The sequence below is a fragment of the Pleurodeles waltl genome, chromosome 3_1 (genome assembly GCF_031143425.1).
Source record: "Pleurodeles waltl isolate 20211129_DDA chromosome 3_1, aPleWal1.hap1.20221129, whole genome shotgun sequence".
Lineage (NCBI taxonomy): Eukaryota > Metazoa > Chordata > Amphibia > Caudata > Salamandridae > Pleurodeles > Pleurodeles waltl.
This window is the reverse complement of record NC_090440.1, coordinates 579,610,393-579,632,896: the sequence shown is the minus strand read 5'-3', so window position 1 is coordinate 579,632,896 and position 22,504 is coordinate 579,610,393. Positions and strand designations below refer to the sequence as shown.

Sequence of the window (22,504 nt, the reverse complement as noted above, 5' to 3'; positions counted from 1 at the left end):
AGGGGGAATAGGAAAGGTTAAGGAGTGTTAGGGAGGGGTTTAGAAAGGAACATGCACCTACACACAAAAGACAGAACCCATTGCTATTCACAAACTACACTTCTAAGTGTTACTACAGACACAAAGGGACCCAAAACAGTATTAAAGTACCCCAGCTCAAAGCAGGAGTAAGTTAAACATCACACATGGCCAACAATTGGTAATGCAACACCCTTGCATAGAAAATGGAGATTGGGACTTAAAATAAAACCTCATGGGAGGTAATGTTAAATTGTTAATAATAAAATAATTAAAATATAAATAAATGTAAGTGACTGTTACAAAAATCCCCAAAATAAAACATGTATTATTTCATTATAAAATATGTTTACTAACCCTTTTAGTACAGTTTCTTGTTTTACTTTTTCCTATACGTTACTGTAGGGAGACTTCACAGTAGAGGTGGCGATCTCCCTGTGGTAAAGTATATAGAAAAATAAAAAGGTTTATTAAACTTTGTAGGAAATTAGTAAACATTTTTGTATTTATTGTCAATTAGGCTTAAATATTTATTTTAATTGTAGTACAAAGAAAAAATGCAGTAGCACTATTAACTTAATTTTGAATGAAACATTTAAATACTTTAAATATATTAAATTAACATTATTTTTCTGAAGCTTAAATTAAAAAATAAATTGCCAAATATGGTAAAAAAAATATTATGCATGAATAATTATAAAATGTAATGTATAAAATTAATTTAAAGTAGTTTAATTGTATTTTAATAACAATAAAGTCCCTGTCTCCATTATTTTCTTTGGGAGCATGTTGCAGTATCAGTGGCTGGCCATGTGTAGTGCTGGATTTACTACTATTTATTTTTGTGAATAGTAAGTTGCACTCATAAATGTTGCCTCCACCCTCATTTTATGGCGTGGAGATGTGTAAATCTACACATTATAGTAACTATACACTCAGTACTTGTGAATAGCCAAAAGTAGTAAAGTTACTCAAAAGTGTAACAGTAAATTCCATGTGGAAATTGCCCACAAGTGTAAGTTACTTTGTGAAAAGCCCTGTTAGTCTGCACTGTGAAAGAACTTGAACATCAATTCTCAAATGCAGAAGAAGTCTCCCTTTAACTTCTCAATGGCATCGCAGGGCCGCATCTTTATCCTAGATGTACCTCTAAAGAGACTCCTATTTGCTGCTGAAGCAGTTTTACTAGAGGAAACCGAAAGTAACTAGGGGCCAGATGTAGCAAAGGTTTTTACCCATTATGTGTCTATGGGAAAAAGTGTTCGTACATATGGCCCTAGATGTCTTGGACCCCGTTTAGTTTCAATTTCTTTCCAACTCGCTATCTAGAATTAGTGTAACAAGGCAATGGCAGGGGTAGCACCTCACCACCCCGAGGTGACGTCCGTGTGAAGGAGAATCTGATGCAGCCATATTCACTTTTTACCGTCCTTCATACATCACTCACTGATTGTTTTTGCGCTTCGTGTATAGAGACGTGCTACAGCTGTTCCTGGTGAAATTTGTTGCACTGCTGTTTACTAGATTGTTACACATGGATGAAAAACAGAGGATCCAAGCACAACATTTTGTAGGGAGCAGAAATGACATAGAAGTACAATCGCACGCGATCGTTTTGCACATTATTGTTTTTTCAAGTGCTTCTTCTGATCAGTGTCTTTGCTTCTTTCTTGCGAGCTCGTTTGATTCCTGTCCTTTTCCTTAAAACCTAATTGTAGAAGAGAACATAGATTAGAGAAAATTCACTGTTTTTGTTTTCAGGTTTGCCTTGTAAAGTGTGTTACTGACTACAGTAACACAAAGGTACACAGTATCTTTAGCAGTTCCTAACACACTTAATTGGTAATTAGTTACCTGTTAAGAAACAACAGGAATGTCTCTGCAGTTGTGTGAAAAAGGATTATTGCAGACTTTGCAAGGGAGGTGTGCGGATGGAGGGGGAAGTAGTGGTTAAAGATACATTGTCCATTGTTTTAATACTGTTGAATTGTTGACCGCAGCACACAATTAATATAAATGTACAATCAAAATGAACAAGGCCATATGATATGAACAGAGCAGAAAACCAATAGGCCATACGATATGAGCAAACCACTAAGAATTTTTTATATGTAGTATTTCATCAGAAAGAAAATTTGTTCATGGACAGAATAATAATTGCCCCAATGTGACGCATTTAATCCATCAAACACAAATAACGTGGCAATCCACAGCAAGTGACCCCCAGCATTGGCACCTGTCCTCCCCTACTTCTCTCAGGTGGGGACCGAAGGGACGTTGCACAAAGGCTTAGAGCTGTGTGACCCACTTATGAGTGACCAAGGACTTGCTCTATTCTTAGACTTCCCAAAGCCTTACAAGGTCCCAAGGGCGTCTAGCTGATAGTTTGTCAAATATTAAGGACAAAAAAATCGTGGGACCAAAATATCGAAGCCTTACTATCGAGGACCAAATATTTAAAGGTAACTACGTGTAAGTAAGTACAGATTTTCTACTCTTAACTCCACATATCTATCTATCACAAATATGTGGAGTTCTGTATATTAAAGCAATATTTACCTATATACTTACCTTCACAATATTTGTGGCTCAATAGTTTGGCTCCACAGTATTCTATAGTCGATATTCTAGTGAGATACTCGATTACTAGTAGCAAACGCAAGCCCAACTGCCCTTGCATTGAAATTAAGATTATTCCCAGAATGACAATCAACTAAGAATTATTCAAATTGTGACCAGACACTAATAATGATGTACTATACATTATAAAGTGATCCTCTGCATTACATAGCCTTTAGCATTGTGTTTGTTCTATCATTAGCAGCCTGGTCTATATAGTGGTATCCTGCAAGGCAGTGCTTCTTAACCTTTTGACTTCTGTGGACCCCACACAATCATTACCAAAATCCAGGGACCCCTACTGAATCATTATTGGAATCCAAGGAACCCCTTGCGAGTCATTACTGGAAGTTGCAGACCCGCCTAAGCATTTTTGAATATTTGAACCAGAAGACACTAAAAATACAGACAGAATAATTATTAAAACAGATTCAAACAAATACACCAATGATGTAATATTCACAAACAAATATAAAAAATAAAAATGTTAATTTTAATAGGAAGGTTGGAGCTTTTCTAAATTTAGTTGAGGCCACTCATCATCCTTACTGTATTCTATTTGATACATTGCTTCCGCAATTCACTCTGGTGGTACTAACTTAATTTTTAGCCTGCAGTTTCAAATTATTTCACTTTTAAAGAATGTTTTTACATGTTGCTTCTTTATTTATATACTCTTTAATAATTTGTTAATGTTATTTCATTTTCAAAGCAGTCGAGGACCCCTTGAGTTGACTTCGCGGATCCCCAGGGGTCCTGGGACCAAAGGTTATGGACCACAGCTGCAAGGGAACGAAATTCAGCACCTCTCATTGATGCCTTGTTGGAAGTAGCCAACATTGGCCTCAAACAAATAAGGGGTGCTGTGGTTCTATAGAGTTAAGGCAGACTTTCTAACATCTGTATTAGACCGGAGTTGCAAAACAGAATTTTGGATACGTTATTAAATGGTGAAGCTATTTCAGTTACCATATGGACAACACAATAAAGCACATCAAGCTAGATCTCATACCTGGCAGATGTCAAGGAGCACTGGAAGTTCAAAACCAGGAATAATTTCAGGGTACTAAAAACCGTAGTTAGAAATCTTTTCACAGGGGTAACAGCCCTAGAACTAAAACAAACAGCAGCAATCAAAGAAGCCTGGCATTCAGAGACAGTTCTACCCTCTGGTCAGCAAAGTAACATTCTAGATCATTATACTCTGTACATCCTGCCGGAAGAAAAGGCACTGGCCATGCTAAGCCTCAGGACTCAGGGAGAGAACATGGATCTTTCACTGGCACAGACTGCCATACCTTCATTACCATGACCCAGTGCTGGATATTGTAGTGAGGGGTAAAGAGATTCTGGCAAATGTATGTGATGACACGAGGAGAGGAAGAAGAGTTCAAGTAGCTCTATTCCAAAATACAGATCCACAACCCAAGGGACGTTCAGCAAGCTCCACAACTCCAGGCAACTAACGCTACCATAGAATTCCAGAACTCACCATCCATCTCAGAGGATGCAGTGATGAACAATAGAACCAACATATCGTAGAGTACCATTTACATCATAGTATAGGGAAATGTTAACCTATAGCAATACCATGTTACATGATAGAAAACCAAAATGCTTGAAGACTAAGACACCAGTGACATGTACATACTACAGGTATGAGTGAAGGATTTCTGCCTATGCCCTGCGGTGGTGTTCCATCAAACTGTGTCATACCAGCAAATCTCTTCAAAGATCTCCTCAGTTCCTGATACAGAAAAAAACTGCAACATCGTCACCTGCTGAAACAAGGTTTTCTACTTAAGGTTTTTTTTTTTATTGTCAGAAAAAGGAGACTGGTGGTCAATTTAAAGTTTGCCAGTTGAATTAGAGACAATTCTTTTCGCATGGTAACTCCCCAGTTGGTTCTCCAGTTCCTTCTAGGCGAATTCTTGACATCATAAAACTTAAAAGATGTTTACTTGCATATCCTCATGCACCCAAAACATTGCAAATGTTTGCTTCAATTCAAAGTCTTACCCTTCAGACTGAAATCTGCACTATGAATCTTCATAAAGAGTATGACGCTGATGACAGCCTTGCTGAGACAGTAGGGTGGTCAAGTCTTCCCTTACCTCAATGACTGGCTTCTCAAAGCAGTGGCCTCTAAAGATGCCTACATCTGTCTGTTCCACAGGTTGGGCCCCACGCAGAATGAGGAAGACCCATCCTTCACTGCATCCAGCACCTAAGTACCATTCTAAATACCACATTGAAGGTAAGCCCTCTGTTTAGAAGAACACATCCACTGGATTTAATCAATGGTTCAACACTTCCACAAACTGTAGTCCACAACAGTATATTGGTCAAATTTCTTTTGAGGATAATGTCATCCTTCATTCCCCTTTTCCCTTACTAATGCCTCTAGATGTAGCCAATGCAGGAGGAATCGGATACCCAATGAACCTGGGTTCCTTCAATAACCAGATTGTGTCATATCCCAAATGTACAGCATCCATTTTAGGACATCCTCATTCCTCACCCCTACTTCTCATCCCTGCTTCTCATCCATCACCCCTGCTTCTCATCCATCATACATCATCCATACTTCTCATCCATCATAACTACTTCTCATCATCATACATCATCCCTACTTCTCATCCATCATCCCTACTTCTCCTGCATCATCCCTGCTTCTCATTAACACACATCATCCCTGCTTCTCTTCCACCATCCCTGCTTCTCTTCCACCATCCCTGCTTCTCTTCCATCATCCCTACTTCTCATTCATCATCCCTGATTCTCATCCATCATACATCATCCATACTTCTCATCCAGCATACCTGCTTCTCTTCCATCATTCCTACTTCTCATCCCTCATCCCTGCTTCTCATCCCTACTTCTCATCCATCTTCCATCATTCCTACTTCTCATACCTCAGCCATCATCCCTACTCCTCAACCATCATCCCTTCTCCTCATTCCTCATCTCAGTCATACCAACATATTTTCAGTTTGTGAAACACACATTAACACTGATTGGCAGGCAACAGCCAATCAGAGTTATGAGAGAGGCCTGCATTCTATTTCACTGAAAATCATCCTTCTTATTGCATGTGCTGGGTGAAGACAGAGGAGATGAAATGCAACTGTGCATTGGTTTCCAGTGAATTCAAGGCTGTACAACATTTTATTTTATTTAACTAAGTGTTTTTCTGTTTACACAGGCCTCTGCAGAAAGCTCTGCTGGTTTGGGAAATACAAGGAGCCCCTAGCTTGGGTCATAAATCAACTGTTGGAGAAGGGGTTATACAGTTCATTGAAAATCTTTCTGGTTTCAGAAAAGGTAACAAACAGCTTTCAGAGATAAAAGCAGCTTGAGATTTAAACATGTTATTTGTTACAAATAAAAAATGAAACCAGAAAAGGTTTGGATGAATTGGATTGCACTGTCACCAGAGTTGATTTTAAACATTTTCTTTCTACATATGAAACTGAAACCAGTAAGGTTTTCGGTTGAACTGTAGATGACCTATATAACCTTTTCTCCAAGAGCTGATTTATGGCCCAAGCTGTGGGCTCCTTGTATTTCCCAAACCAGCAAAGCTTTCTGCAGAGGAACACCATGGAAAGGGCCCACAGATGCCCACACCAAGCCCCAGGAACACCCACACCAGAGGGACACCAGAGGATGGAAGACCCCATCCCAGGTAAGTATGAAACATTTTGTAAGTGCCATTGTGGGCCCTGAAATGCCCCCCCCTACATGTCACTGGGTGGAATGGTCATGCCGAGGGGACACTGGTTCCTTGTGCCAGCCACTGGGGTGTTGGGCATGACTCCTGTCTTTTACAAGACAGGAGTCATGTGATATGGATGGCTGAGTGTCAGGAAATGATGCTAGGCTGGTTAGAGACAGTTTTTGTGCCTCAAACAGCCTAGCGTCATTGGTTGACGCTCAACCTCCATCTCCTCTACCGCCACCCCCACCCCAACATGGCTAACATAAATTTTTTTTTTTTTACTTTTTCTTTTTTTTTCCATTAGCCCACCCTTAGTGCCGGCCTGCGGGGTTTTATAAATTTGGCACTCTGGAATGGCGCTATACTTTTTGACACAAAACTGCATTTGCGCAGTTTTGCATCAAAAAGTATAAATATGGACCTCAAGCTTTTTATGTTTGCTTGCAGATTTACCCACTGAAGCACAGTAAAACCAAAATATATGCAGGAAAAAGCACTTTTTCATATGTGTGACCAGCAATATTACGTCCACACACAAAAAAGGATACACAACTAGTTACTATTTACAGTTACATGTGCTTGGTGTAGTTTCTATAAAAAATTATGATTAGGCAAACCCACCAGAACTGCACTGTGGAAGGGCAAATTCATGACAATTTCACTCAGACAGGATAGTATTGAAACGTGGAAAGAAGAAGATTTTCGGATTTAAAAATCAAAAGCTTTTTGTTACTATGATGGTAATAAGTTTCATGTTGGGGCACCATCGCAATACTTGAGGAAAATGTTACCCTTTAATTATCTGTTATCATGTGTAGTGCTGTACATTCACATGCACTGCATAATGCTATCTTCTAGTGTTGAATCAGGACATTACAACTAGTTTTTCTTTCAAAGTTTCAAGTCAAGAACATGGAAACCAACTTTGCCAAAGATTGTTTTCTGCTCAGCAGGTGATAAGTGAAAGTGGAATGTAAAGTGAACTGTGTTGTGCCATGTGCATGGCAAGTTGTTAAATAAGTAAAGTGTGAGAGAAAAAGTACAATGTGTCATCATTTCCACCTTCCAAGGAGAAGGATGGGCACATGTGAATGTACAACAGTAAACGCTCCAAACAGATGTTTACATGCTTTGTACTGACTCAATTGACTGTAAAGCAGTTTCCTTTTCAGCAGTGACTATCAGGCAGATGATGCAGATATTTAAAACAATGTTCCTAGCATGGTCTTGCCAACTATAGCCGTTAAAGGGCTAATATTTACACACACTAATACTTTGTGAAAATGTGTAGGTACATGTTTATGTAGCCGTAGGAAGCATGGTTACATTTGCCAATCCACCTTGCAATGCCTGATTTAGAAAGTACATTAATGCTAATTTGATGTCTAAGGTGTGTAATCTATACACTTGGAGTATGAAGTTCCTAAAACAATCAGAAAAAGAAACAGAACAGGCAGTAGGTCAGGATGGGTCTGAGCAAGCAGATCGGGGAGATCTGATTGCTCAGAAGCAGAAGCCTACACACAGCCAGATGGGTGTCATACTTCATCATTGTACAGCTTCACATAGGTTTGGCACTACAATGCCCATTGGGCCCCTTCTGGGGGCTCTTTGCCGGAGGTCTTTTAAAATAAAGTCCGTAGATTGGTGTAAGTGTGATAGAAAAATAACTGAGAGAGACCCTGAAAGTTTTAATACGTGGTACCACTTGTTATAAACGAAAACAAAGGGTGACTTTGTTGGAGACAATGATCCAGTACTGCTCACGTGAAAGTGAGAATGTTGGTAAATCGGGTTATAGTAATGATAATTCGCAACAATCCCCAACCTAAAAAAGTCACTCTCAAAGTGTAGGGTATACATTTTGATATCTTAAATCCGACCTGCAATAAAATAGAGACAAATAGAGAGTGAAAGTTAAAAACAGGGAGGGTATTCAGTAGTCAGACCTCATTGTCACATAGCAATGCATTAGACAGTTGTAGAAAATCCATATCATAGGTGGAATCACACTTGTCAATGAGTGTGCAAACACAGATAAGTCAACAAGCAGGTGATATATGTGGCATATAATGAACACACACATTTAAGCCCCATCATCCACTTAAGTGAATGTGGATAACCTCTATTGCAGCTAATCTAGAATGCAAAAACGCAGTAAAATCCCACATACGCGGTAGAGGTTACCCAATTTAAGTAGGTTAATTGTGCCTTAGACCGCACAAATGGCCCCGTAGACCAAGGGCAGAGATGGCGCCAGCTGCAGACTGAAAATAGTAGAGAGAAGTAACAGCAAGCATTGGAATAGTGGAGAAGGGTACATAAAGTAATAACTATTCAAAGTACATGCGGTTTCCAGCAAGCTAGAAAAGCTGCAAACGACCCCTTCTGCCACCATGGAGGTAGGGAGGGAGCAGAGGAGGAGGTATATATGCTGGAGCGAGTGAGAATTATCACTCGCAGGTGTGATGAAGAGGCACAGGTGTGGGTGATCACCTTCAATGTCAAGCTGGATTGTAAATCTGATGCTTGATATGCCAAGTATGTCGCTATCTTGGGGAGGACACAAGTGAAATTTCACAATCACTCATATTAGTAAAATGCATGGAGGTCCCTTCTAGGGGGTTCAGAGGGTGCTGTGTGTGCTCTGTCTCCCATTCCTGGTGGGCCTCTGGAAGAGAAAGCCTGTCAAGGTGGGACACACCGACTACACCCACTCACTTTGTGACTGGACCTAAGTCCTTACTAAAAGGAATCCCTGCTGCAGAGTAGGCCATGTTGGAATGGTCTCTGTGGGGAAGAATGAAACACAGCCATAACTGAAATCAAAATAGAAAGAACAATATAGAGGCAAACTCTTTGATAAAAGAAGATAAGTTCCAAACAAATTTAACAAATCCTCATATTCAAAATAAACTCCAGTAGGACACAATTGTTACAGGTTGGTCCTGTATAAAATTTATTAACACAGGTGTGTGAGTGTGTGGATATTGACAAAAAATGAGGGGGGCACACTACTGTGGTGCCTCAGTATATCTATATTGGGAGTATCTGGGTTGGAATTCCAGCAACTACCTGAAAGGAGGATAGCACATCTGTGCTCCAGTCAGGGCTGAGTATTATGGGTCCTACAGGAGGAAAATGGTACCCAAGAGCAAACAGTAACAGTGCTAAAATTTAAGCGCCTATGGTGAGCTGGCATGCATGACTAAAGGAAGGATCATGATGGAAAGCCAATAAAGTATGTAAAGTACAGATGTATATGTATAAGACCACAGATGCTGCTTTGTTGTGGCTGCTCTCATGGGGGTGTATGATAGAGGGTTCCTCAGTTCCCCAGTTCACAGGGAATATCATTGTTGAGGGCTGTCGGATGCATGGCTACACAGAATATCCAATTTTGTTCCCTCCAAAAGAGGCTTTGTTTGTTCATGTTATGATGTGATTCAAGGATGGTCCACCATACATCATCCGGAGTGTGGTTGTGTGTGAGAAAGTGGGTGGCCATTTTGGTTGTAGTTTTTTTTTTTTTACATCGGATACCACTCTGTTGTTCAGTAATCCTCACCTTGACAGGTCTGGTGGTCATGACAATATATCTCTTGGTGCAGTGGCAAGTGATAATGTATACACAGTTCAGGTGCTACAATTTGTGTGATTTTTTTCGTGGTAATTTGTGGGTCTGGCTAAGGACAATCTCTTTTGTGGGCTCAGTCATATCACAGACCCCACAGGAGCCAAATGGATAGTTTCCTGTGACAGGGGGAGATCCCAGAGGGAATATTAAGACCTAGGTGCCCTTCATGGTCTGGTATGGTTAATCACATACATCTTTCAGGTTATGTGTTTGTTTGAACGCAAATCGTCAAGCGGGAAACTGAAGGGAGCCTGTCTGTAGGATGAACCAGTGCTTACATATGATTTTCTAGATTTGGTTTGAATTAGGCATGAAAGTGGTAACACAAGTGATGATGTTGTCTTGTGTTCTGCGGCAGGGTTCTAATAGTGCCACCCAATTGTTGCTCCTGGCCCTATTCTTTGCTATATTGATGGAATGTGGTGGTAAGTGGTGTGCTGTCAAGCTTGTAGTCAGATGTTGTGCCTGTAGGTCAAAGTCAGCAATCTTGCTGCAGTTGCAACATAGTTGCAGGAACTGGCTGTAGGGAAAAGTGTCCCATAAGGCTTTAGTATGGTGGCTGTCATACAGTAGTAAGCTGTTGCAGTCAGCTGACTTCTCGTATGTGGTGGTTGTGAGTTTCCCATTAGTGATGATGATTAGTACATCAAGAAACGGGAGACCTTTGACAGAGATGTTTTTGAAACCTTAGGAATGGATTGAGGGAATTATCCATGTATGGAAATTGTGGCATTCATCAATATCTTCGTGCCACAAAATCAAAATGCTATCAGTGTAGCAACGCCATAGGAGTATGTTGTTGATGTAAGGATTGTTTTCACAAAAAATGTTTTATTTTTTAAAGTTAGCTATATAGAGCTATGCCATACTTGCTGCAAAAGTACTTCCCATTGAAGTATCTTGTGTTTGGTGATAGAGTTGGTCTCCAAATTGGAAGACGTTTTCTTCAAGTGCTATTGCCACACATTCAGTAATTAAACTTATCAGAGTAGATGGGGACCAGGTTTCTGACACAAGTGTATTCGCTATCACTTCAAGTGTTGCATCTTAGGTTATATTTGTTATAAAGAGCCCCCATGTCAAGGGTCATGAGGAGATCAATGTTTCTGATGTTGTTTGCTTCATCAATAAGATTAATGACATCCCTATTGTCCTTGAGAAAAGATGGTGTTTCATAATCAAAGGCTGTAAAAAATGATCGCAAAACTTAGACAGAGGTTCCAGAAGCGAACATATGACTCATGCAATGGGTCTACCCGGAACACTAGGGGGTAACCCCCTTGTGTATTTTGGGCACGGCGCAGTAGTATCCGATTTTGGGGTGGGTGTTGACTAAGAATTCTGCCTCATTTTTGCTTATCCATCCCTGTGTTTCAGCTGTCCGCATGAAAGAACTGATTTGAAAAGTAAGTCTTGAGGTGGGATCCTGGCTGATTGGGCTGTAATATGTCCAGCCAGCCAGTTGTCAGAGACATTTTTTATTGTTGCCCGGGTTGTACATAATGACAATTGCGCCACCTTTGTGAGCCAGTTTAATTGTGATTGAAGCGTCATTGGCCAATGAATTTACTGCTGCCAGTTCCTGATACGATATGTTGTGGAATCGATAACTAGAGTTTAATAATCCTATGATTTTGAGTACTGCCTGTTCAAAAGTTATGATTTCGTGTGGACTCATCCCTGCTGAGGGAGTGAATCTGGACAGGATTGTATAACCCAGTATCTGTCACCTCAGGTGTGGATTTACAGCGAAAGAAGGTGCAAAGCCTGATTTTCTTAAAGAAACTGTGGAGCTCACAATTCAGTTGGATATTTATCCTCTTTGGGTGTGGGCCCTTTTGGAGGACATTAACCTCCTCTGTTGTGAATATCTTGGTGGATAAGTTCAAAATCAATTTCTTTTTGTTTGACTCCTCGTCTGCATCTGGTGTTCTGGGTGTTGCCATTGGACCTGCTTTTGCCCCTTTCTTCTTCTGCCTGTGCCCCAACCTCTGCCTAACAAAGTTTGGTTAAAGGGCTGAGGGAAGGGAGTATTGGGGAACAAAGGATAGTGGGGGAGCCACATTTGTTGGGGTCCCTAATATGGGGCCATAGGGTACTTATATAGAGGTAGGCCCATCGGCCATCATTGCTCACCCAATATTCTGTGCTAAAGTTGCTATTGCATAAAGTGTTTTCTTACATTGTAGTTTCTACTCTTGTCCGAGGAGGTATCACCCTCTCCTGCTGAGAAACCCTCTTTAATGTAGGGGTAAATGTTTTCCCTTTCAAACATTGTGATTTTTTTTCAAGCTTTAATATTTTTGCTGCATCAAAAGATCTTCATGTTCATTGATTTCTGTGTTGATCCCTGCCAGTTTGGATTTGTAGGCTACGATTAATATCATATTTTTTAGGGTATTGTCTGCAAAATTGATCTTAATTATCAGAGCCTCAGAGAGGTGTTTTGCCGTTTTGATTAATAAGATCAACCAGTCTCTGGTATATTTCCTGGCAATCTGGGACCACCCACCTCTAAAGATGGCATCTTCTAAGAAGATAAGTGCTGCATTTGTCACTAATAAGCCATTTGAAGAGATGTTGTCTCTGAGGTATTCAGTCATGACTGCTCAGTGAAGAGCTATTTTACATGGTGTTTTTTTTTTCTTTTTTTTTCAGAGCAGTAGAAGAGGTCCAGTCCTTATGGCTGCCTGAACTCCCATCCACATCATTGTGACAATGGATGACAACCAGGGCCTCAGCTACAACGATGACATTGTAGGTGAAATTTTTAGAACACCATTACTATTGGGAGCTGATGGAACCACCCCATCAGGCAGCCGCCACTGCCAGGCACTTGGTAAAAATAATGGGAGCTAAAGTGATTAAGAAGGTTAGAACTTTGAATTGGTAGTGTTGTTTACTTACCACAAAAAAAGGTACTGATGATGAGTGTGATTGATGAGGATATGGAAGAGGACTCCCTTTAAGTCTAGTGTCATCATAAAGTTCCACTGGCGGTGAAGCTGGATATTATCCTGCAAGGTTGTCATATGAAAGCGCTCCAAAAGGATATGCTAATTTGGTAGCCTCAGGATTAAGATGGGCTGGTGGGAGCCATCCTTCTTTGGGGTGAAGAGTACAGCAAGTAGAGCCCTTTGCTTCATTGATATGGGGCAGAAGCTGTATTGCACCCTTTTGAAGAAACTTTTGAAGTTCTTCCTTAGGAACAGTGAGGTGGTCTTGGCTGAGGATGTGGAGTTATGTTGGGTTGGTGGTGTCGAATACTAAGCAGTAGCTCTGCTTAACTACTGCAAGAACCTATTGGTCTGAGGAGATTCCTCCCAATGGGGGGTGAATATCCCTGACAGGCAGTTGTTTAGGAGCAAGGCCCCTTTGCCCGAGCTGCCTTTACCCTTGCCTTGCTCGTTTTACCCAAGAAACTACCCTCCTGTGTATCCTCTGCCTGTCTGAGATTCATGAAAGGCCTGCTGTTGCTGCTGGTAGGTTTGCACCTTGTTGTGGGTGTTTGGTCTTGGTCCCACCCCTGGGTTGTTGCATACAAAACATGCCCCTTCCTTTGAGTGGCAGACTACAATGACCATGGGCTTGGCGATCTGAGTATTCTTCTTTATCTTTTCCACCAGGGGCCCAAAGAAGTGTTTCCTATTGAATGGGATGTAGAGGAGGTGTTGTAAGGCCTCCAGCTTGAACATCTTGCTGTGAAGTCATGCATGGCAGCGGAGCAGGATGCTAGTGTTTACACTGTGGAAGATAGAACCCACAGCATCAACTGCATATTGTTTATTCACATTGGAGATGATCTTCCCCTCAGCGACTATTTCTTCCCCTCTCTTTCTGTAGATCTCAGGTAGGTGCTGTACCAGTGCCTCCAACTCCTCCCAGTGAAACCTATTGTGGTTGAACAGCAAGCCTATGGATTAAGTAATACTCCATTGAGTGGTTGCTCTAAGTTCTATGCCTTCATCAGCAGCGTCAAACTTTACTCTCCTTATCTAGTGAGAGAGCATCCCCAGTGCCCAAGAACCACTTCCTTGCTGTGCATACCACCAAAGAATCTAGAGGCACCAGACCATGGATGAAAAGTCTTCTTGGTCCTCCTCGTTTCATCTCTAAGGGCACACAATATTAGTCTCCTCCCTCTGAAGCACTCAAGGACATTGTGTGGGACTGAGAGTCAGTTGTGCCTCTGGGATCCCATAGTGACCCGTTTCTTCCTCCTCCTCAAAGGCGGGACCATTTGTTTGCTAAAAATGTTGGGGTCTCAGAAGATGACTGGAGGTGAATTTTGGAATGTGCTCAATGCTTTTCCCTTCAGTACCGTAAGGTCTTCTTCTACAGGAAGGTGAGGCAGAAATCACAGGAATATCTTTGCTGTGTTCATGAAAGAAGTAAAGGTTCAAATCACCATGCTGGTCAGTCTAGGGATATTTTCCATTGCACCTTGGACAAAATTGAAAAGGTGTACATTCCATCACCCTCTTCCTATATACATTGTCTTAGATGAGCACTGCAGAAATTAGAGAGGAAAGCAACAGAGGCACCAGGGACAGGGAAGTCACCATGAAGTGGCCGCAGTTGGTGGAGATACATTGGTAACTTCCGAATAGGCCCCCACTGCTCTCTGAGTGTTACAGGAGTTGTGAGAGTGGAGCTATTTAGCCCGATAAAGCTGTGAGAATTGAATTGGTCTCTGTGATCAGTCCGCTGGGCAAGTCCAAACCTGATGGCAGAGAAAATAATCTAGGGTGAAGTTGGTGCCTGTGTAAATCATGGACCAAGGGGAGAGTCATAGCACATACCATAACTTGAAATATCTTCAAAGAAAAATATATTGTATTTGCCATGCCCAACACTAGATGGCAGGAGTTTATAGAGTGCGTGTAGCTACAACCATATGTTTTACAAGCATAATATTTCTATGAACTGAATACTAGCGAACACTTTACATGAGATATACAGTACAGCAAGTGGGAGACTAATCAATCTCGCAAATGAATATCATAAAACCTTCAAAAACCTATCCTGCTCAAACATTGTTGCCATGTTTCAAATATATGATTGTGAATTACAATTTAAGTTGGGAAGCAAGGTAATGTCAGCTATATGTGTGTAGAAATATGTTCAACAGTATTTATGAAGGAATTTCATCTAACACTTAATCATGATAGCACTGGGGTTGCGAATACAACATTTACACCATCATATCTACAACATGACTTCAAACTATATAGTTAGCCAACATTTGCCACAGTATATCTAGTGAAGTTACTGAAAAGTACATTTTCAAGTCTTACTGTTATGTGCAGTATGCTATGTGTACCCTCTAACAGACAGAAATCACCTTTGACTAGAATTGTCTGGGTTGCTATAGCCAATTTGACAGTTTCATACAGGAACTTGGTATTGAAACTGGGTTTGAAGCTGGGTAGGAGGTAGATTACTACAGTAAACAATAGCTGTTTGGATTGCTTGAACAATGACTGTCTATACATTGGAACAATCAGCAATGCTTTTCAGGTGTTTCTGTGCAAGTCATTTGTCAGGTGTTTCAGTGCAGGTCACCTCTTTATTATACAGTTGAGACATTCCACCTCTGTCTTGTGTCCAATATTTCTGTGAATTATTCTGTACCCAGTGGAATGTAGGTACTCAAATATGGCTATTAAGTTGTCAACAACACGATATTTCTTCCAGGCCAACTTAATGGAATTTGTTGTCATGAAAGCAGGCTGAATTTGTCAAAAATATTTGTGATGGTGTTATTTAAATCCACCTTGCCATGGGTAATGACATTTGTTGAAGGTTTAGAAATGACTGTGATACCTGGTTGCACGGTAGGCACAGCCCTTCATTGAGCGGGGTCAGTTTGATGAGCCCAAATGTTTCAAAACATGTAAGCAAGCCTCTTCGACAGGCCCGCTGGCAGGAGTCATCTTCATTCAATTTGAAGTGAGAAGAATGCTGCTTGTAGCAGGTGCAGGACTGTTGTGATTGGAATACCTCTATTGGCTTTGTTAGCTTTCTGAATTAAGAATAATCTTGCATTGAAAAAGTGGCTGAAAGGCTAGGACAGGGCTCTGTTGTTCTATCACTGGGCTGGAGGTGTAGCAACGGTAGAGTAGATGTTGCAGGGGTGATATTTTTAGGTTCTGAACCCTCTGATGTTTCTGCCTTTGACTGGGTCCTTTATAGTACTTTTATATGAAATGTTAATTGAACATTTTCTTCCTATGCGTACTTATGGGCCACAGACAGTCTGAAGCTTCCAAGAATCTCCAAGCACTATGAAACAGTGAGATCTCATAGGAAGGTTCATTCACAAGCATTAGGTCTATATGTGAATAAAGGGAACACTACCCAGGTAGTGTTCTACTTGTTCTTTGTGTATAACAGACATAGACCTTTCTGGCAATTTCCTCATAAGAGCTTAGCTTTCTTAAGTCTCTCCATTGCGTGCTTGTTGTAAAATGGCCCTTCTTGCAAGCTCCTCCTCAAACTTTCTTGCCTTCTGCCTCCTATTTTTTCTGACTTCACTTTTGTTGGTGTTAGCACTCTGTACAATGTAACACTGCTAACCAGTGCTAAAGTGCTTGTGCTTTCTGCTCAAAACATGGTAATATAGTTTTATCCCAAAATGACATATTTAATTTACTTATAAGTCCCTCATAAACTGTGCTACATGTGGCTAGGGCCTGTAAATTAAAGGCTACTTGTGGGCCTACAGCTCTGATTGTGCCACCCACTTACGTAGCACTCTAACAATATCTCAGGCCTGCCATTGCAGAGCTTGTGTGTGCAGTTTTACACTGCTAGGTTGGCCTGGCAAAAATAACCCTTTTGCCAGGCCCAAACCTTCCCTTTTTATACATATAGTCACTGCTAAGGTTGGCCATGGACAACTCAGAGGTCCGGATGCAATGTATTTAAAAGGCAGGACTCGTACTCCCAACGTCATTTTTCACTACAGCAGTGTGAGAAAGTAGCCTCTTTCTAGCCTTGTTACCCCCACTTTTGGCCTGTTTGTGAGTGTATGTCAGGGTGGTTTCACTGTCTCACTGGGATCCTGCTAGCCAGGGCCCAGTGCTCATAGTGAAAACCCTATGTTTTCAGTATGTTTGTTATGTGTCACTGGGACCCTGCTAGTCAGGACCCCAGTGCTCATAAGTTTGTGGCCTATATGTATGTGTTCCCTGTGTGGTGCCTAACTGTCTCACTGAGGCTCTGCTAACCAGAACCTCAGTGGTTATGCTCTCTCATGTCTTTCAAATTGTCACTAACAGGCTAGTGACCAATTTTACCAATTTACATTGGCTTACTGGAACACCCTTATAATTCCCTAGTATATGGTACTGAGGTACCCAGGGTATTGGGGTTCCAGGAGATCCCTATGGGCTGCAGCATTTCTTTTGCCACCCATAGGGAGCTCTGACAATTCTTACACAGGCCTGCCACTGCAGCCTGAGTGAAATAACGTCCACGTTATTTCACAGCCATTTTACACTGCACTTAAGTAACTTATAAGTCACCTATATGTCTAACCTTTACCTGGTAAAGGTTAGGTGCAAAGTTACTTAGTGTGAGGGCACCCTGGCACTAGCCAAGGTGCCCCCACATTGTTCAGGGCCAATTCCCCGGACTTTGTGACTGCGGGGACACCATTACACGCGTGCACTACATATAGGTCACTACCTATATGTAGCTTCACAATGGTAACTCCGAATATGGCCATGTAACATGTCTATGATCATGGAATTGCCCCCTCTATGCCATCCTGGCATAGTTGGCACAATCCCATGATCCCAGTGGTCTGTAGCACAGACCCTGGTACTGCCAAACTGCCTTTCCTGGGGTTTCACTGCAGCTGCTGCTGCTGCCAACCCCTCAGACAGGTTTCTGCCCTCCTAGGGTCCAGCCAGGCTTGGCCCAGGATGGCAGAACAAAGGACTTCCCCTGAGAGAGGGTGTTACACCCTCTCCCTTTGAAAAATGGTGTGAAGGCAGGGGAGGAGTAGCCTCCCCCAGCCTCTGGAAATGCTTTCATGGGCACACATGGTGCCCATTTCTGCATAAGCCAGTCTACACCGGTTCAGGGACCCCTTAGCCCTGCTCTGGCGTGAAACTGAACAAAGGAAAGGGGAGTGACCACTCCCCTGACCTGTACCTCCCCTGGGAGGTGCCCAGAGCTCCTCCAGTGTGCTCCAGACCTCTGCCATCTTGGAAACAGAGGTGCTGCTGGCACACTGGACTGCTCTGAGTGGCCAGTGCCATCAGGTGATGTCAGAGACTCCTTGTGATAGGCTCCTTCAGGTGTTGCTAGCCTATCCTCTCTCCTAGGTAGCCAAACCCTCTTTCTGGCTATTTAGGGTCTCTGTCTCTTGGGATTCCTTAGATAACGAATGCAAGAGCTCATCCGAGTTCCTCTGCATCTCTCTCTTCACCTTCTGCCAAGGAATCGACTGCTGACCGCGCTGGAAGCCTGCAAAACTGCAACAAAGTAGCAAAAACGACTACTGCAACTCTGTAACGCTGATCCTGCCGCCTTCTCGACTGCTTTCCTGGTGGTGCATGCTGTGGGGGTAGTCTGCCTCCTCTCTGCACTAGAAGCTCCGAAGAAATCTCCCGTGGGTCGACGGAATCGTCCCCCTGCAACCGCAGGCACCAAAGAACTGCATCACCGGTCCCCTGGGTCTCCTCTCAGCACGACGAGCGAGGTCCCTTGAATCCAGCAACTCTGTCCAAGTGACTCCCACAGTCCAGTGACTCTTCAGTCCAAGTTTGGTGGAGGTAAGTCCTTGCCTCCCCACGCCAGACTGCATTGCTGGGAACCGCGACTTTTGCAGCTACTCCAGCCTCCATGCACTTCCGGCGGAAATCCTTTGTTCACAGTCCAGCCTGGGTCCACGGCACTCTAACCTGCATTGCACGACCTCCTAAGTTGTCCTCCGGCGACGTGGGACTCCTTTGTGCGACTTCGGGTGAGCAGCGTTTTTAAAAAGTTCTTAAAAAGTTTTTAAAGTTTTTTTTCTGTCTTTCTAAAAGTTCTAAAAACTTTTTCTCACTTTTTCTATCACTTAAACACTTTCTAAAAATGTCTGGCACAGGCCAAAATGTTGATCTGTCCAAACTTGCATATGACCACCTTAGCTGGAAAGGAGCAAGGAGTCTCTGTATAGAAAGAGGTTTGAGTGTAGGGAAGAATCCTTCCTTGAAATTATTGCTTAACATGCTTAGAGAACAAGATAAGGCCAAAAGGGCCCCATCTGTTGAAAAAGTAGCTAATGGTTCCCAATCTGATCCAGGGACACCCCTAGGAAAAGATTCAGGAAAGAAACTTCAGAGCCTGCCCATTACTAGACAGTCTAGCATAGTTGGTACTGATGTAGAGTCACACCATACAGATAGTGTTGTCTCACATCATAGCAAGAGCATTCATTCTCACCACAGTAGAAGTGATGTTTCTGTTAACCAAGCTGTTAGGGTGCCTTCTGTAAGGGATAGGTCTCCTTCTGTCCATTCTCACCATACTTCTGTTTCAAGGCATGTCCCTCCCACCCACCCTGATGACAGATTGTTAGAAAGGGAGCTCAATAGATTGAGAGTGGAACAAACCAGACTGAAGCTCAAGAAGCAACAGCTGGATTTGGATAGACAGACTTTAGAAGTAGAGAAGGGGAGACAGAAACTGGGTTTAGAAACCCATGGTGGCAGCAGCAGTATTCCCCATAGTCATCCTGCAAAAGAGCATGATTCCAGGAATCTGCACAAGATAGTTCCCCCTTATAAGGAGGGGGATGACATTAACAAGTGGTTTGCTGCACTTGAAAGGGCCTGTGCTGTACAGGATGTCCCTCAAAGGCAGTGGGCTGCTATCCTATGGCTATCATTTAGTGGAAAATGTAGGGATAGGCTCCTTACTGTGAAAGAAAGTGAAGCCAATGATTACAAAGTTCTTAAGAATGCACTCCTGGATGGTTATGGCTTAACCACTGAACAATACAGGATAAAGTTCAGAGAGACCAAAAAGGAGTCTTCACAAGACTGAGTTGATTTCATTGACCATTCAGTGAAGGCCTTGGAGGGGTGGTTACATGGCAGTAAAGTTACTGATTATGACAGCCTGTATAACTTGATCCTGAGAGAGCATATTCTTAATAATTGTGTGTCTGATTTGTTGCACCAGTACTTGGTGGACTCTGTTCTGACCTCTCCCCAAGAATTGGGAAAGAAGGCAGACAAATGGGTCAGAACAAGGGTGAACAGAAAAGTTCATACAGGGGGTGACAAAGAGAACAATAAGAAGAAAGATGGTGAAAAATCTCAAGATAAGCATGGGGAGAAGGGTAAAACCAAAGATCCCACTTCAAATCTTAAACACTCTTCAGGGAGTGGGGATAAAACAAATTCTTCCTCTTCTTCTCAACCTACACAATTTAAAAAGCCTTGGTGCTTTGTGTGTAAAAATAGAGGCCATAGGCCAGGGGATAAGTCCTGTCCAGGTAAACCCCCTGAGCCTACCACCACTAATACATCAAGCTCTAGTGCCCCTAGCAGTAGTGGTAATAGTGGTGGGACTGCTGGCAACAGTCAAGTTAAGGGTGTAGTTGGGTTCACTTATGGGTCCATAGTAGAAACTGGGGTAGTCAGTCCCAAGACAGTTTCTGTCACACCTAGTGGCATTGGCCTTGCCACACTGGCTGCTTGTCCCCTTACAATGGATAAGTACAGGCAGACAGTTTCAATAAATGGTGTTGAGGCGTTGGCCTACAGGGACACAGGTGCCAGTATCACTTTGGTGACTGAAAACCTAGTGCATCCTGATCAATACATCATTGGACAACAGTATAAGATTATTGATGTCCATAACTCCACAAAGTTTGTTCCCTTAGCTATAATTCAGTTTAGTTGGGGTGGAGTTACTGGCCCTAAGCAGGTGGTAGTATCACCTAGCTTACCTGTAGATTGTCTCTTAGGTAATGACCTAGAGGCCTCAGGTTGGGCTGATGTAGAGTTTTATGCCCATGCAGCCATGCTGGGCATCCCAGAGGAATTGTTCCCTCTCATTTCTACTGAAATGAAAAAGCAAAGGAAAGAAGGCCTGAAAACTCAGGATCCCTCTCCAACAACAGGTAAAAAGGGTATCACGGTATCCCCAAACCACCCTGCCAATCAGGATATCATTCCTGTGGTGGGAGAAACCTCTCCTGGGGTGGCACCTCTTCCAAGGGAATCATCAGCTGGCAAAGCTGTACTCCCTGAGGTAGAAGTACCTCTCTGTGGGATAACTAACATTGGTGACAAAAAGAGCACCATTTTAGTTAACATGGAGCATCCCTCCAACCCTCCCAGAGAAACTTTAGTGCAGAAACCCTGCACTGCCTCACAACACTTAGGACAGCATCCCTGCCCTAGTGTGGAGCTCATAGGACAGCATCCCTGCCCTGCTCCAACTCAAGAGAAACAGCATCCCTGTTCTCTCTTCCAGCCGTATGGACAAAGGTTTTGCCCAGCTATGGCTTTATTGAGACAGCATCCCTGTCTGGCATTTCCATCACTACAAATAGGTTCAGTGGACAATTCCTACTGCTCTAAACTAAAACTTACTGATAGAAACTCTGAAAATACATCTTCACATTGTTGCTTAGCTAAAAAACTTCAAACAGGGTGGTTTACATCCCCACAGGGAAGTAACCATATAGTGGATGATAAAGGGAGTAACCAGTCTATTGCAGAGCTACTCTCTACTTATCACCACTTAGACAATAAAGTCTCAACTGGCCAAGGTTAGCCTTATTGTCCTTCGTTTGGGGGGGTTGTGTGAGAAAGAAGCCTCTTTCTAGCCTTGTTACCCCCACTTTTGGCCTGTTTGTGAGTGTATGTCAGGGTGGTTTCACTGTCTCACTGGGATCCTGCTAGCCAGGGCCCAGTGCTCATAGTGAAAACCCTATGTTTTCAGTATGTTTGTTATGTGTCACTGGGACCCTGCTAGTCAGGACCCCAGTGCTCATAAGTTTGTGGCCTATATGTATGTGTTCCCTGTGTGGTGCCTAACTGTCTCACTGAGGCTCTGCTAACCAGAACCTCAGTGGTTATGCTCTCTCTTATCTTTCAAATTTTCAAACAGGCTAGTGACCAATTTTACCAATTTACATTGGCTTACTGGAACACCCTTATAATTCCCTAGTATATGGTACTGAGGTACCCAGGGTATTGGGGTTCCAGGAGATCCCTATGGGCTGCAGCATTTCTTTTGCCACCCATAGGGAGCTCTGACAATTCTTACACAGGCCTGCCACTGCAGCCTGAGTGAAATAACGTCCACGTTATTTCACAGCCATTTTACACTGCACTTAAGTAACTTATAAGTCACCTATAAGTCTAACCTTTACCTGGTAAAGGTTAGGTGCAAAGTTACTTAGTGTGAGGGCACCCTGGCACTAGCCAAGGTGCCCCCACATTGTTCAAGGCCAATTCCCCGGACTTTGTGACTGCGGGGACACCATTACACGC

At 42.5% G+C, this 22,504-nt stretch overlaps 1 protein-coding gene across 1 annotated transcript in view; it reads right to left on the bottom strand.

The window, feature by feature from the left end:
- Window positions 1-756: 756 nt before the first annotated feature.
- Window positions 757-22,504, bottom strand: part of TRPM5 (transient receptor potential cation channel subfamily M member 5) — a 462,539-nt gene continuing 440,791 nt past the window's right edge. The window contains exon 24 of the mRNA XM_069221458.1: window positions 757-1,726. Within this exon, the coding sequence (XP_069077559.1) occupies window positions 1,641-1,726 (86 nt within the window). The 3' untranslated portion in view covers window positions 757-1,640. The remainder of the gene's footprint in view (window positions 1,727-22,504) is intronic.